Below are 14,100 nucleotides of genomic sequence, written 5' to 3'. Positions count from 1 at the left end.
TTGTGGCTCACGGGCCCAGTTGCTCCGCGGCATGTGGGATCCTCCCAGACCAGGGCTCGAACCTGCGTCCCCTGCATTGGCAGGCAGACTCTCAACCACTGCGCCACCAGGGAAGCCCCCTTTTTTCAATTTTTATTTTTTTTATTTTTTAAAGCAAGTTTTTTATTCATACAAGAATATAAACCTATTTATACTTCATTTATTTTTAATTAATTAATTTAAAAATTATTTCTTTTATTTATTTATTTTTGGCTGGGTTGGGTCTTTGTTGCTGCGCGGGGGCGTTCTCTAGTTACCGCGAGCCAGGGCTACTCTTTGTTGTGGTGCATGGGCTTCTCACTACGGTGGCTTCTCTTGTTGTGGAGCAAGGGCTCTAGGCGCGCAGGCTTCAGTAGTTGTGGCTCTCCAGCTCTAGGGCGCAGGCTCAGTAGTTGTGGCACACGGGCTTAGTTGCTCCACGGCATGCGGGATCTTCCCGGACCAGGGCTCGAACCCGTGTCCCCTGCATTGGCAGGCGGATTCTTAACCACTGAGCCACCAGGGAAGCCCTACTTCATTTATTTTTAAAATTATTCTTTTTTTCTGGTTTAGGAAGTAGCACATATTTATTTTAAAACTGGAAAACACTGAAAACCCAAAGGAGAGCCAAAGCACCTGCTGCCCCGCGCCTCGGACGTGACAGTGGGGCATCTCAGGCTTTTACTCGGCCTTTCTCTCTCTTCAGAGGCACATGTGCCCACAGGTCCTTTTGTCTTCACACAGATCGCTGCCCTTGTGATCTCCCACCACGTTACCTGCTCTTCTATGAGGCGACTTCAGGGCGTCCTAAGTGTCCCTCATGCGGATGTGCTCAAGTTTACTCACCAATCCCTACTGATGAACTTTAAGTGATTTCCAGCCACATTTACTTTGTTGATATTTCCACACTGTGGGAAGCTGTCAATTTAGAATCGCTCTGTTTCTGTAATTGTAACACGTTAGCAAAAGCTCACAAGCAGAAAACATTGTCACCAAGTAGCCCAGTGGCCAAGCAGCTGGGAGTTGGTGTCTAGAATTGGGAGCATGGCCTATGGCAGGGTCCAGGGAGCCTCGCCATGGTCCAGCCATGAAGCAGCCGCCCAGACCGTGGTGGGGACCCTGAGCTACCCCGGGCCCTGTGGGCGGGCAGAGCCAGAATGGCAAAGCAAGGAAAGATGATTTTGTTGTGATTTGTTCTCAGAATCTCAAGGCCTCTTTCAGAGAAGGAGCTGATAATTTTTAAATTATTTATTATTATTATTTTTTAAAGAATCAATTTTATTTAGTTATTTATTTTTGGTTGCGTTGGGTCTTTGTTGCTGTGCGTGGGCTTTCTCTAGCTGCGGAGAGCAGGGGCTCCTCTTCGTTGCGGTGCGCAGGCTTCTCATTGCAGTGGCTTCTCTTGTTGCATAGCATGGGCTCTAGGTGAGCGGGCTTCAGTAGCTGTGGCACACGGGCTCAGTAGTTGTGGCTCGCGGGCTCTAGAGGCCGCTGGCTGGGACACTTCAAAAAAATCAGTGTTATGAAATATTAAAAAAGCAGAGACTATTCCAGAAAAAAGGAAAATGAGAGACATGACAGCCAAATGCAATGTATAATTCCAATCAGATCCTGGTGCAAAAATTAAAAATGCTATCAAGTGTAGTTTGGGGGCAGGTGGGGGAAACTGCAGGACTGTGTATTAGGTGATCATTCTTCAATTTCCCAAGTGTGGTCGCTGTGTTCAGGTTCTGTAGGAAAACGGCCTTGCTCTTAGGAGGTGTCCATGGAAGTATCTAGGGGAGAATTGTCATATCTCCAGAATTAATTAATGTTATTATTAATTATTAATGGGGGGGAGAGAGAGCACAAACAGGGCAAAGTATTAATAATTCTTTTTTTTTTTGGCTGCAGCCCGCGGCATGCGGAACTCCCCTGACCAGGGATTGAACCCTGTGCCCCCTGCAGTGGAAGCACGGAGTCTTAACCACTGGACCACCAGGGAAGTCCCAAAATATTAATAATTCTTGAATCTGGGTGAAAGATATATGAGTGTTCATTGTGCTATTTTGCAACTCTTCTGTAAATTTGAAATTTTCCTAAATGAGAAGTTGGGGGAAATACACATAAGGCTGTATATATAGTGTCAGAGGGGATTGGTTCCAGGACCCCCCAGGATACCAAAATCCACTGATGCCCAAGTCCTTTGTATAAAATGGCATAGTATTTGTGTATAACTTATGCACATCCTCCTGTACACTTTATTTTATTTTTATTTATTTATTGGTCGAATTGCTCGGCTTGCGGGATCTTAGTCACCCAACCAGGGAATGAACCTAGGGACACGGCAGTGAAAGTCCCAAGTCCTAACCACTGGACCGCCAGGGAATTCCCCTCCCATATACTTTAACTTATCTCTAGATGACTTATAATACCTAATAGAAAGTCAATGCTATGTAAATATTTGCTGGCTCATGCCAAATTCAAGTTTTGGTTTTTGGAAATTTCTGGAATTTTTTCCCCCAATATTTTCAATCTGCCGTTGGTTGAATCCGTGGATAGGGAACCTGTGGATACAGAGGGCCAACTGTATACACGGGATGTTCATAGGGGTTGAATCTAGGAGATAGAATTACAGGCAAATTAATTACAGGCAGATTAATTACTGGCAATCTTTCCTTCTCTTTTTCTGTGCTGATTGGGCCTGAGCATGTACTACTTTTACAGTCAGAAAATTTTCTTTTCCTTTTCAAAAACATTTCATATATTTTTAACATTTTAGACTAAAAATGGGAGAGTTGAGTTTTTCCTAGGTGTTTACATGTCTAGGAGGGACAAGTAAAGTGGTCCATTATGATCCCCCCAAATAATAACTAAAACTTAACTCCCCCAGGTCAGGCTGGGGGCTGTGAGAAGAATGAGGGTGGGCACCTTTGGGAGTGGGGCACAGGATCTCCACTCCCCTTTCCCACCACCTCCCAGGAATCAGAGCTGAGTGTGGGCCAAGGGAAAATGACAATGTGGTCCTGAAACCATCCCAGCTCTGAACCGAGCCCTGAAGGCCTCCCAGATCCCCCACTGCCGCCCTCTCCTCCCTGTGCCCCTCCCCCAGCAAGGCCAGCCTTGAAGCTGCTGGAGCTGGGGTGCCTGATCCTCTCTGCTCTTCTCCCTCCCCCTCCCCCATGGGCAGTGGCGCCGACTGACCGACAGAAGCAGGTGCTTTGGAGGTGGGGGCGGTGCCAGCAGCCAAGGGGTTAATGGTCCTGGCAGGGGCTCAGTGGATCGCAAGGGTCAGATGTCCCTCCCGGATAGGGACAGGCACAGGCACGCAAGCTGCTATTCCGGGGCTCTGATCACCGTCACCTATTTATAGAGCTGGGGGGGCCTCGGCCCTCCCCACACAGGCGGTGGAGAGGCTGCTCTGCTGCAATGTCACCAGCGTCACTGCCACTGCAGCCTGCTGGCATCTGCCGCTGCTGCAGGCTCCGGGGCCACCAGGCACTGTGTGAAGCAGAGACGCGGCCGGCCACATGGGCAGCACCATGGAGCCCCCCGGGGGTGGGTACCTGCACCTGGGCGCTGTGACATCGCCAGTGGGCACAGCCCGTGTGCTGCAGCTGGCCTTTGGCTGCACCACCTTCAGCCTGGTGGCCCACCGAGGCGGCTTCGATGGCGTCCAGGGCACCTTCTGCATGGCCGCCTGGGGCTTCTGCTTCGCGCTCTCGGTCCTGGTGGTGGCTTGTGAGTTCACCCGGCTGCACAGCTGCCTGCGCCTGTCCTGGGGAAACTTCACAGCAGCCTTTGCCATGCTGGCCACGCTGCTGTCCGCCACAGCTGCGGTCATCTACCCACTGTACTTCACCCAGCTGGAGTGCCCACCCGAGCCCGCGGGCTGCACAGCCAGGGACTTCCGCCTAGCAGCCAGCATCTTCGCCGGGCTCCTCTTCCTGGCCTATGCCACGGAGGTGGCCCTGACCCGGGCCCGGCCAGGCCAGGTGGCCAGCTACATGGCCACAGTGTCGGGACTCCTCAAGATCGTCCAGGCCTTTGTGGCCTGCATCATATTTGGGGCGCTGGTCCATGACAGCCGCTACGGGCGCTACGTGGCCACCCAGTGGTGTGTGGCCGTCTACAGCCTGTGCTTCCTGGCCACAGTGGCCGTGGTGGCCCTGAGCGTGATGGGCCACACGGGGGGCCTGGGCTGCCCCTTCGACCGTGTAGTGGTGGTGTACACCTTCCTGGCTGTGCTCCTCTACCTCAGCGCTGCAGTGATCTGGCCCGTCTTCTGCTTCGACCCCAAGTACGGTGAGCCTGGGCGCCCCCCCGACTGCCTGAGGGGCAGCTGCCCCTGGGACAGCCAGCTGGTGGTGGCCACCTTCACCTATGTCAACCTGCTCCTCTACGTCGCCGACCTGGCCTACTCCCAGAGGATCCGCTTCGTGCCTACCTTGTAGCCCGACAGGCAGCGGCCCACCCACCTCTGCTCTCCACGGGCTCAGGCACCATGAGGGGACCCAGGTGAACCCAGACCTCCAGGGACAAGCCAGAGGGAGGCAGCCAGTAGAGCCATGGCTGGGCTTCTGGCCGTGCTCAGCAGCTCAGCTCAGGGAGGGGCGGAGGGGGGACAGAACAGGTCTCAGAGCCCTGAACAGGTCACGGGGAAGGAGTCTCTGCCAGGCAACTCCCAGCCCCTCTCTCTCCCTCTCTGTCTATCTCTCTGTCTTTGTCTCTGTCTGTCTCTCTCCATCTCTCTTCATTTGCTGGCACACCCTGCCTCAGTGCTGGCCACTGTAACACATGAGAAGACTTTGAAGCAGGCGCTGTTGTGACCCACTTTGCAGATGGGGACCCTGAGGCTAGGGTTAAGAAGTTGGCTCCAAGCGTCCATAAATGTCTGGAGACCACATTTGGGCTGAGTAAACTAAGTAGTGTGGAAAAGGAGCGTGGTGAGCCTGCACTTCCTCTAGCCTTGAAGGGGCAGTTCCTGGAACCCTGGAAGGACAGCTATCCAAGCAAGGCCCTGCTGGGGCATCTGTGCCAACTCGAGGAGGAGCTGGGAATCAGGACCCCGCCTTGCCGCCTCTGAGTGGCCACAGCTTTGGAAGCTGAGCAAGGACTCTGGTGTGGTCACACAGGGCAGCCTCAGCAAGCTGGAGACAGTGCAGGCTTGGAGGGACCCATGGGGCCGGCAACACTGACAAGAGCAGAGCATGCTAAGGAGAAGCTGGGTTCCCACCCAGGCAGGGAGCCACCACTGGGCCCCCGCTGTCTGCCTCGACGCGGCAGCTTCTGCAGTGCCTGCCATGGGCCCCGGGGGGCTGGCCTAGGGCAGCCCTGACCCAGGGGAGGACCAGTCTGGGGCAGCCACTGGGCACCAGGCATCACCCTGGTGCTCACAGGCCCACCACCTCTGTTCAAGTGTTCATTTGCCTGGCTGCCAACCACGAGGGCCTGCTGGGGCCATTGCCCTCCACACTCCAAGCAGCTTCTCCCACTCAAGAACCCAGACTGGGCCAGCCCAGAGCAGCCCACTAGCTGCTGAAGCACAACAGCCGCTCAGCCCATAGGCTGGCCCCTGGCCTTGAGCAGAAAATAAACACCAACGCTGATTTGCATGGAGAAGTTTCTGCTTAGGGGGTGGTAGCCAGAGGGGGTGGTGGCCAGCTGTACCTCCTGGGCCATCCACCAGCATGTTCCCAGAGAAGAGCCTAGACTGGGCTTGGCTGAGGAAGGAGGCAGCTGTGGGAGGGCTGGGGCACTCTGGGGGTAAGAGTGGTCTCCTGAGGAAGTAGTGTCCTCTCCCCAGGTGGGTGACAGCAAGGGGAGGATGGGGGTGGGGAGCTCTCGGCACTCACCACCACCGCCAGGGTTTCCAAGGGCCCTGGGCACAGCAGTGGGCAGAAGGGCTGCTACACCCGTGGCAGCAAAGCCCAAGCAGCTGTTAGGCACGGGGTCCAAGGGCTCCCTGTGCTGGCGCCATGCACAGTGTGAGAGAAGTGGCCCGCCCACTGGGGAGGGCACAGGGGTCCTTTACCTGGAGAGGCCTGTCTTCAGCAGCAGATCCCTGAGGGGGCAGGGACCCCTGTGTCCTGAGGTGTCCTGAGGGCCCTGCTGGCTGAGGGAGGGGGGGGGTTGGGAGTGTGTTACCAGGAGACAAAGGAGCATATAGGCCACACCCTTCCCAGCTCACTGGGAGGCCTAGACAGTCTTCCTTTTCTAATCAAATTGCTGAAATGAGTTATCTGTCACCAACTCCCAATTTCCTCACTGTCCTATGGCCTTCTGCCCCCAGAGCTCCACGCACCCTAAGTTTCAAAGATCCTGAGGGGGAGAGAGAGGAGGGAAGGGGTTCCAGGGCTCAAGATACACATGGCAGATGTTGTCCGGCCTCCGGGAGGCTGCCCTGGGAATTGTCTTCATGCTATTCTCTCCCTGGATCAGAGGACTCTTGCATTTTGGAGGAAGGAGTTATTTGTTGTTGTCACTTGAGAAACAATACTTTTTAAAGGATGGACTCTGTTCTCTGATTATATACAGTCAGTTAAAATGGAGTGGGACCCCCAGGTTTGCATCTATGGGTTTGAGTCTGGGCCACTCCCTGAACAGTCCACTTTGAACCAGATCTTACTATAGATCCTCCCTCAGAGGGTGAGGACTGAACACCAGAATAAACATACAAGGAGGCCTGGACATTTGCCGTGTACACATGCTCACTACACAGTGGTCTGGTGGTGTTGATGTTGGTCATTATTATGTCAAGGAGAACTCACAGCCTTGCTTCTGGGGCACAATCATCCAAGTAACACTGAAATTACATTTCAGAACAGTTTGTCATCATTTAAGATACAGAACCCAAAAAATAAAGCAGCTCACTCCCTCCCCTGGTGGGGGGATGGGTTGTCAATGATGACGCTTCTTACTTTGCTCTTAACCCTGCTGCTGACTGGGACCCCAGACTATCCTGAAACCCAAATGCAGACTCAGCTCAGATGAGCCCTGAGCACGTCCTCAGGGGGAGATGACTAGAGCTTTGTTCTTCGGAAAACCCAGGGTCAAAAAATTCCACGGACCCTGCAGATGAGATGTCAGGAGACACGGGTGCTCCGTGGGAACTGGGGGCACTAGGGGGATCATCTTCCTCTATCTACTGGTTGACCACCACCCACCCTGAGAGCCTGTTTGAGGAGGTTCACGTGGTAACAGGCCAGTGGCCCCCAGTGTCATGCAGTTTTCAAAGGGCACCTGAGCCTTAGAAGAGACTTGGAGAGCAGAAACTCCAGGTGGGAAGGAGGGGGTCCAGATCTCAGGGGGACCGACCTAGACCTCCCAGGTGCCTCTCCGTTTTGAGATTCTGAGAAGGTCCGGGCTATCTCTCCAGTTTCCAAACCCGAGTGAGGGCCACGCCGTCAGGGATGCCAGCCTGACGTGTCCGTGTCTGTGTCCAACGACAGGGCCCCGAGAGAGGAGCCCTAGCCCAGGGCCGCTCTTTGAGGGCCCGGCTCCTGCCGCCCTCCCCCGGCGCCCTCAGTCCTCAGGCGCGGTCACGGTGGGGGCGGGGGGGGGGCGGCGGCGAGTGTTTCGGTGCGCTGGGGCCGGGACTGAAGGCGCAGGTTCGGGAGCGCGGGGGCGACTGGGCCCAGCTGGAGGGGGCGGGGGTGAGCGGATGATGCAACTGCCCCTCGGCACCTCCCGCGCCTCCGGATTGGCCGGCTCCAGGGCGGCCGCGCCGCGGATTGGCTGGGGCGGGGGGCCCCCGGCGCTGGGTGCCGCGTGGCGGGCGCGCAGCTGCGGACAGGGGGCGACCCGCGCCGAGTAACTGGGTAATTGGGAGCCAAGCTGGGGGTCGGGGTTCGGCTCGGGCGGGCGGTGGTGCCGCCGGGCAGAGGGAAATGCGCGTCCGCGCTCTCGCCTCCGGCGTCGGGGGGGCTCGGACCTGGGGGAGCGTGGGCGTGGCGAGGGGACTCGGGCGTGGGGTTGTCCCCCTTACCCCATGCCTCTTCCAGACCCTTTCCGGAGGCTGGCTCGCCCCTCCCTGCCCCCTGTCTGGGACCCTCGGGAGCAGGTCGGGACGCCGCGGTGGGCGGGGGCACCGGAGCGGGGGAGAGTTAGACCCGCTGGGATGGGGGTCACCGGTCGGCGGTGGAGTGGCCAGGCCTGGCACTGCCCGCCTAACTTCTTGTTCCGGATTCTGCCCCATCTTACCGCAGCTGCTCCTGCGGAGACGGTGCCAGCTGTGAGGGCAGTGGGCGCAGGCCTCCAGACACCATGAGCGTGGGCTTCATTGGGGCTGGCCAGCTGGCCTTTGCCCTGGCCAAGGGCTTCACAGCAGCAGGTAGGCTCTGCGGCCAGGAAGGGGCCAGGCCAGGAAGGGGCCAAGCGTGAGAGGGTGGGCCAGTTGCCCTTCCCCAGGCTGGGAGGTGAGGGTGGAGTCTGCATTAACGTGCCTCATTTGAGCGCTGTGGGAAACGGTAGCCTTGGAAGGTTTGGGGTAGGGCAGGGGTTGCTGTCTTACCCTGGTTGGTGCGATTTCTGTTCTTCCTGAGGATGTGGTGGAGGGACGCCAAGACTGGCCTTGAAGGAGGAACTCTGTCTCTCACAGGTGTCCTGGCTACCCACAAGATAATGGCCAGCTCCCCAGACATGGACCTGGCCACTGTTTCTGCCCTCAGGGTAGGTGCAGGGTGGAGGGTGACCAGTCAGTGTTTCTAGAGGCCAGTGTGTGACAGCCTTGACCCTGGAAGGCCAGGAGTAGGGGCCCCAGAGGGAGGCACCATGCCACAGTCCCCCACGCCAATGAGAAGAGGGTCTTTGGGCTGGAGTATCTAAAAGACCCTGCCTCCTGGCCTGCAGCTGGGTCCCCTCCCTAAGCTCTTGGGAATTTGGTGACTGGCACATGTACAGCTGGTGGTCAGGAATGGGGTTCCCCAAGTGGAGCCACCGCAGGGGATCACAGTATGGGGGCTAGGAGAGACCACCTGGGGGCTAAATACAGTTTCAGTTTGCCATAGCTGAGTGAGGGCTCCATGTCCAAGGGTGGGGACAGGCTACCAGCTTGAGACCACTATCCACACCACCACTCGCACTTGACGAGGTGGTCAGGGGTTTGGGGGCTGCAGCCCTAGGTGGGGTGGGCCGGGACTGTGGTTCGAATGCAGTTTCCCTTGTCCGCCCACAAAAAAAATACCTTCCAGAGTAGGATGCTTCCTCCACTTTTGGGTGGGAAAGGCAGTTAGAGGGTGTCAGAGCCTCGTGCCTTGAGCCCCCAGCCCTGCCATGCCCACATTCCCATCATCCTCTGTGCTGTTCTACACGAGGGGCTCTCGGCCTGCGGGGATACTAAGGGGGCCAGCCAGCCACAAAACGGCAGGCTGAGCTCGCCTTGGCGCTCCCTGCAGAAGATGGGGGTGAACCTGACGCCCCACAACAAGGAGACCGTGCAGCACAGTGACGTGCTCTTCCTGGCGGTGAAACCACACATTATCCCCTTCATCCTGGATGAGATTGCTGCCGACATTGAGGATCGGCACATCGTGGTATCCTGTGCAGCTGGCGTTACCATCAGCTCCATCGAGAAGGTGGGCACTGCGGGTCGGGGTCCGGCGGGGTCTGGAGATGGGGTGGAAGTGTGCACTGCAGAGGGCTCAGGAGCCCTGGCGTGCTCCACACCTGGTTCTCCCATCTGTGGAATGGGTGTGTTTGCATAGCTCACAGAACTCAGGAAGCGTTCAGTTGGGTGAGCATGTTCACACCCGCACCCAGCACAGCATGCTGGGCAAGGGGCTGGGATGGACACACAGCAGTTTCTCCCCCAGAAACTAACAGCGTTCCAGCCGGCCCCCAAAGTCATCCGCTGCATGACCAACACACCAGTCGTGGTGCGGGAAGGAGCCACTGTGTACGCCACGGGCACCCACGCCCAGGTGGAGGATGGCAGGCTCCTGGAGCAGCTCATGGGCAGTGTGGGCTTCTGCACGGAGGTGGAGGAGGACCTGATTGATGCTGTTACGGGACTCAGCGGCAGCGGCCCAGCTTATGTGAGGATTGAGGAGGGGCGGGGGCAGTAGGCAGTCCCCAGGACCTCAGGGCATGTCTGCCCATCTTCCACTCTCCTCCTTGCTCTGGGTCCCTGCGGGCAGAGCTGCTGGACTAACCACTGCCTAGAGGAAATGGAGAAAAGGCCTGGGACAGCAGCTTAGGTGCTTTCTCTCTGCAGGCATTCACAGCCCTGGATGCACTGGCTGATGGGGGCGTGAAGATGGGGCTTCCAAGGCGCCTGGCAGTCCGCCTCGGGGCCCAGGCTTTGCTGGTTAGTGTTCTTCCTGACCCTCTGGTGGGGGCCACTCCTTACCAGAACCAAGACTGGTGCTCTGGGGTGGATGGGTGGAGAGTCAGTGGGTGCTGCATTGGTTGGGGCTGGGAGCAGTACCCTCACAACCTTCAGCCCTTCTCTCTGGCTTCAGGGGGCCGCCAAGATGCTACTGGACTCCGAACAGCACCCAGGCCAGCTCAAGGACAACGTCTGCTCTCCCGGCGGGGCCACCATCCACGCCTTGCACGTGCTGGAGAGCGGGGGCTTTCGCTCCCTGCTTATCAATGCCGTGGAGGCCTCTTGCATCCGCACACGGTGGGCCCCTGCTGCTGCCCGCCCACTCAGTCATTCACTCACCAGATGTTTATCAAGCTCTGGCCTAGCAGCGGGTAGGGCGCGGGGAGCCCTGAGGTTCCCTGGGGTGGCAGTGTGCAGCATCCCTCACCACTCTCCATCATCCTGTGAAGAGGGGCTGCCCTCTGGGCCCACGCTGGGCTCCGCACGTGATTTCATCACTTGTGGCCTTCAGACTGGGGTGGTCATCCAAGCCAGGGAGGCAGACCAGGGGGAACCTCTGTGGGGCTGATGATAACACCTTCCTCTTGGCCTTGCCGGGGAGACTGAGAGAGTTAGAAGCACAGGATGCGCTGGCACAGCGACAGCACATGAGAGCTGAAAGAAATCCAAAGAGCAGGGGACGGACAGGCCTCCAGGATGGACAGGGCTCTTTCTCACCACACTGCCTGCCCTCCAGTCCAAGCCCACAGGCTTCTCTGCCACTGCCTGACAGTGAGGCTAGAACGCAGTGCTCTTCTCCTGGCACCAACCTGCAGGGGAGACAGATAAAGCATGTGTCCTGTGCTCAGGGCTATGAGGGCTCAGTGTCTGGGGGGCTGCTGGTAGATTTGGTGACCCTGAGCTGGCTTGAATGAGGTGAGAGGCAGCTGAACGGCAGTCTAGGGGAGGGGTAGCTGGTAGCAGGAACTGCAGGGGCAAAGGCCCTGAGGTGGGAGTCACAGCACAGCAGCACCCTAGGCTGGCAGGTGCTGGGAGCCGTGGGCTTCTTCCCACTTCCCACTTGGACCCCTGGGCTCGGAAGGAGGCGGAGCCCTGGACACAGCCCTCCTCGCTGTCTCCCCAGAGAGCTGCAGTCCATGGCCGACCGGGAGAAGGTCTCACCAGCTGCCATCAAGAAGACCATCCTGGACAAGGTGAAGCTGGACTCCCCTTCTGGCACCTCACTGGCCCCTTCTGGCCACTCCAAGCTGCTGCCCCGCAGCATGGCCCCGGCAGGCAAGAAGGACTGAGGTGTCCAACCTGCCCGCAGGCCACTCTCTGCCTTTTCCTCCTGGGCTCGGAGCTCCGTGCTGGGAGTGCCTAGCCCCAGGCCTCACAGGATGTCCTCACATTGGCCCACTGCCCGTGGCTCTGGTCCACTTGGGTCAGTGGAGTTGTAGCCAGGGAGGGGGCACATCACTTCCCAGTGGGAACCTCCATGGTCCCCAAGTGTGTCCTGGTCCAGAACAAGGAAGGATTCTCTGACTTCAGCCTCCCCCTTCCTCTGCCCCCAAACCAGGTCAGGACCACCTTCCTCCAGAGCTCAGGAGGCTTGGGGGGCTTCAGCACCCAGTGTCAGCTGGCTTGGGCTTGAGTACAAAGGTCAAGGTCCCCCCCACCCCCTGGCCCCAACCATGAAGGCCCAGCCAAGGAGAGAGCCTGATCCCACTCGTGCCCTTTCTCCACTCTCCACTCCTTCCTCAGTGTGGGAAGGGCCAGAGGGTCCCTGGAATCCAGCAGAAGGGCCCATGGTTCTTGGCCAGCGTGACATTTGAGAAAAGGGCTCCTCAGATGGTTGAACTCCCGAGGCCCCAATACACTCAGGCCATCATCTCCCATTCCTGGCCCGACCAACAGACGCTGCCATTTCTGTCTCTGACTTTCTAGGTTAAATAAATTGGTTTCCAGCCCCAGTGTCCTGACTTCTAATTTTGTCACCACCTGTGGAGGGAGGCCCAGACCTGTGCCAGAGGGTTGTTGCTGTCCGATGTAACATTGAAGGCTGAGCCAGCAGCCCACAGGCCCAGAGCCCTGCATTCCAAGGTAGCCAGTCTGGCTGGTGGGGCTGAGTCTCCAATGAGCAGAGGGGGAGGGGGCTTCTGGGGCCTCAGACACTAGAGGCATGACTGGAAGCTGGCACTGTAGGCTGGGCTTGGCAGGCCCTGCTGTGGGAGGGGCATCAGCCTCAGCACCCTCTGTGCCTCCTGGTTTGGTGGGGGCAGATGTCTCCCCACCTCACCCAGGTGAGGCCAAGGGCAGGTGAGGAAGAAGCTTCCTAGGAAGGTGTATTAGGGTTCTTCAGAGAAACAACCAGTAGGAGATGGCTTATATACATAAAACAGGGAATATAGAAACAAAGAGATTTTTTATAAGGAGTTGGCTCACACAATTAATGGAGGCTAGCAGGCAGGCTGGAGACCTGGAGAGAGCCAATATTTCGATTCAAAGGCCATCAGGCAGGGAGAGCTGATGTTGCAGGTGATGTCTGAAGGCAGACTGATGGAGAATTCTGTCTTACTCTGCAGAGGGTTGGTCTTTTGTTCTATTCAGGCCTTCAACTGCTTGAGTGATGCCCACCCACGTGTGGAGGGCAATCTGCTTTATCGGTTAAAATGTTAATTTGGTCTAATGTTGAAGTCTACTGATTTACATGTTAATTTCATGCAAAAACACCCTCACAGAAACAGAATAATATCTGGTCACCCCATGGCTCAGTCAGGTTGATGTAAAATTAACCATCACAGGAGGCCCACAAGATCAAAGGAGCTGCTGAGGGTCAGAACCCTTTATGGGGCCAGGAGGGCTCACATTTGTTTGATCAACAGTTACTGAACATAGAAACAGTAAGACACACACACACACCCGGGTGAGTATATCAGAGGAGCGGGGCTGGGTGTCTGTAGGGTGTTGGCAGGGGGCACCCAGGTGAAGCGATGGGTCCCAGGAGGGGCAGGGGAGGAGACCAGGAGAGCCCCTGGGCAGAGGTTTTCCAGGAACTACATTGCAAGGTCTCAACTCCAGTTCATTTCTTTCCCCTGGGCCCACTTAGAACCAAGGCCTGATGCAAGTGGGGTAGGTGGAGGGAGCACTCTGCGGACAAGGACCTGGCCTTCCAAATCTACAGGAGACGAAAAACAGAGCAAGTGAGGGGCAAGACCACATACCCTTGTCCCTGCCAGGGTGGCCTCCAGAGTCCAGGTCACACCCCATGTACGGACTGCCCAAGGCCCTCACGGGGCCTAGAGTCCCTACAGGGCCCTCCTAAGGCATAAGCCCCTGGCACAGGCCACCATGCTGGTGGGTAGAAGCTGCATGAGGTGGGCTGTGGGCCTCCCCTGGCAAAGTACTTGGCAGTGCAGGGAGACCCTGGCACCCTCCCTCTGGGGAAAAGATGTCCCAGAAGAGATTGTCCCAAAGGCCACACATCTGCCCAGGACCAAAGCTTCCCCCTGACTGTTCCCTTAAGTCAAGGTCAGTCTCACTGTTTGAGTGCCTGCTGTGTGTGGCAGGTGTTGACCAATAAGACAAGGGGGGCATGCTGCTCCCACATGTGCCCTGGGTCTGGCGTCTGGAGGAAGCCAGCAGGTGGCTCTAAAGTGAAGAATCACACGTCACAGCCTGGGAGGAGGCACAGGAGTCCAGACGAGCTTTGCGGCGGGCTTTGCGCCACCCCGTGAAAAACACACTGGGTTTCAGCAGGCAGGAATGTGAGCCTTGGTCCCAACCACCAAAGGCCA

The 14,100-nt window shown here is 57.3% G+C and overlaps 2 protein-coding genes and 1 long non-coding RNA gene across 6 annotated transcripts; 2 read left to right on the top strand and 1 right to left on the bottom strand.

Moving 5' to 3' along the window:
* Window positions 1-1,294: 1,294 nt before the first annotated feature.
* Window positions 1,295-7,558, bottom strand: LOC309619254. 2 transcript variants are annotated; one of them, XR_014238834.1, is made up of 3 exons: window positions 7,315-7,558; window positions 6,032-6,112; window positions 1,295-1,521 (listed from the first exon to the last, which is right to left on the bottom strand). It is a non-coding gene; the product is annotated as an uncharacterized lncRNA (long non-coding RNA). The 2 variants fall into 2 exon arrangements; XR_014238833.1 differs by having other exon boundaries at window positions 6,032-7,558.
* MYADML2 (myeloid associated differentiation marker like 2) lies at window positions 3,206-5,612 on the top strand. The gene has a single exon (XM_082374285.1). It carries the CDS (start codon window positions 3,528-3,530, stop codon window positions 4,449-4,451), a length of 924 nt encoding a protein of 307 aa, XP_082230411.1. The 5' UTR covers window positions 3,206-3,527; the 3' UTR covers window positions 4,452-5,612.
* A 141-nt stretch (window positions 7,559-7,699) lies between the features above and the next one.
* Window positions 7,700-12,276, top strand: PYCR1 (pyrroline-5-carboxylate reductase 1). Of its 3 annotated transcripts, none has more exons than XM_082374261.1 (8): window positions 7,700-7,817; window positions 8,205-8,329; window positions 8,597-8,667; window positions 9,393-9,572; window positions 9,810-10,031; window positions 10,211-10,303; window positions 10,458-10,621; window positions 11,448-12,276. In XM_082374261.1, exons 2-8 carry the CDS (start codon window positions 8,263-8,265, stop codon window positions 11,611-11,613), a joined length of 963 nt encoding a protein of 320 aa, XP_082230387.1. In that variant the 5' UTR covers window positions 7,700-7,817; window positions 8,205-8,262; the 3' UTR covers window positions 11,614-12,276. The 3 variants fall into 3 exon arrangements, with proteins under 3 accessions (XP_082230387.1, XP_082230388.1, XP_082230386.1); XM_082374262.1 differs by having other exon boundaries at window positions 7,792-7,817; window positions 8,541-8,667; XM_082374260.1 differs by lacking the exon at window positions 7,700-7,817 and adding an exon at window positions 7,818-8,059.
* The last annotated feature ends 1,824 nt before the right edge of the window (window positions 12,277-14,100 follow it).

Source organism: Balaenoptera borealis (assembly GCF_965194805.1).
Source record: "Balaenoptera borealis genome assembly, chromosome: 20".
Taxonomy (NCBI): Eukaryota; Metazoa; Chordata; class Mammalia; order Artiodactyla; family Balaenopteridae; genus Balaenoptera; species Balaenoptera borealis.
The sequence above is the reverse complement of the archived record's forward strand: the minus strand, read 5'-3'. Positions and strand labels throughout refer to the sequence as shown.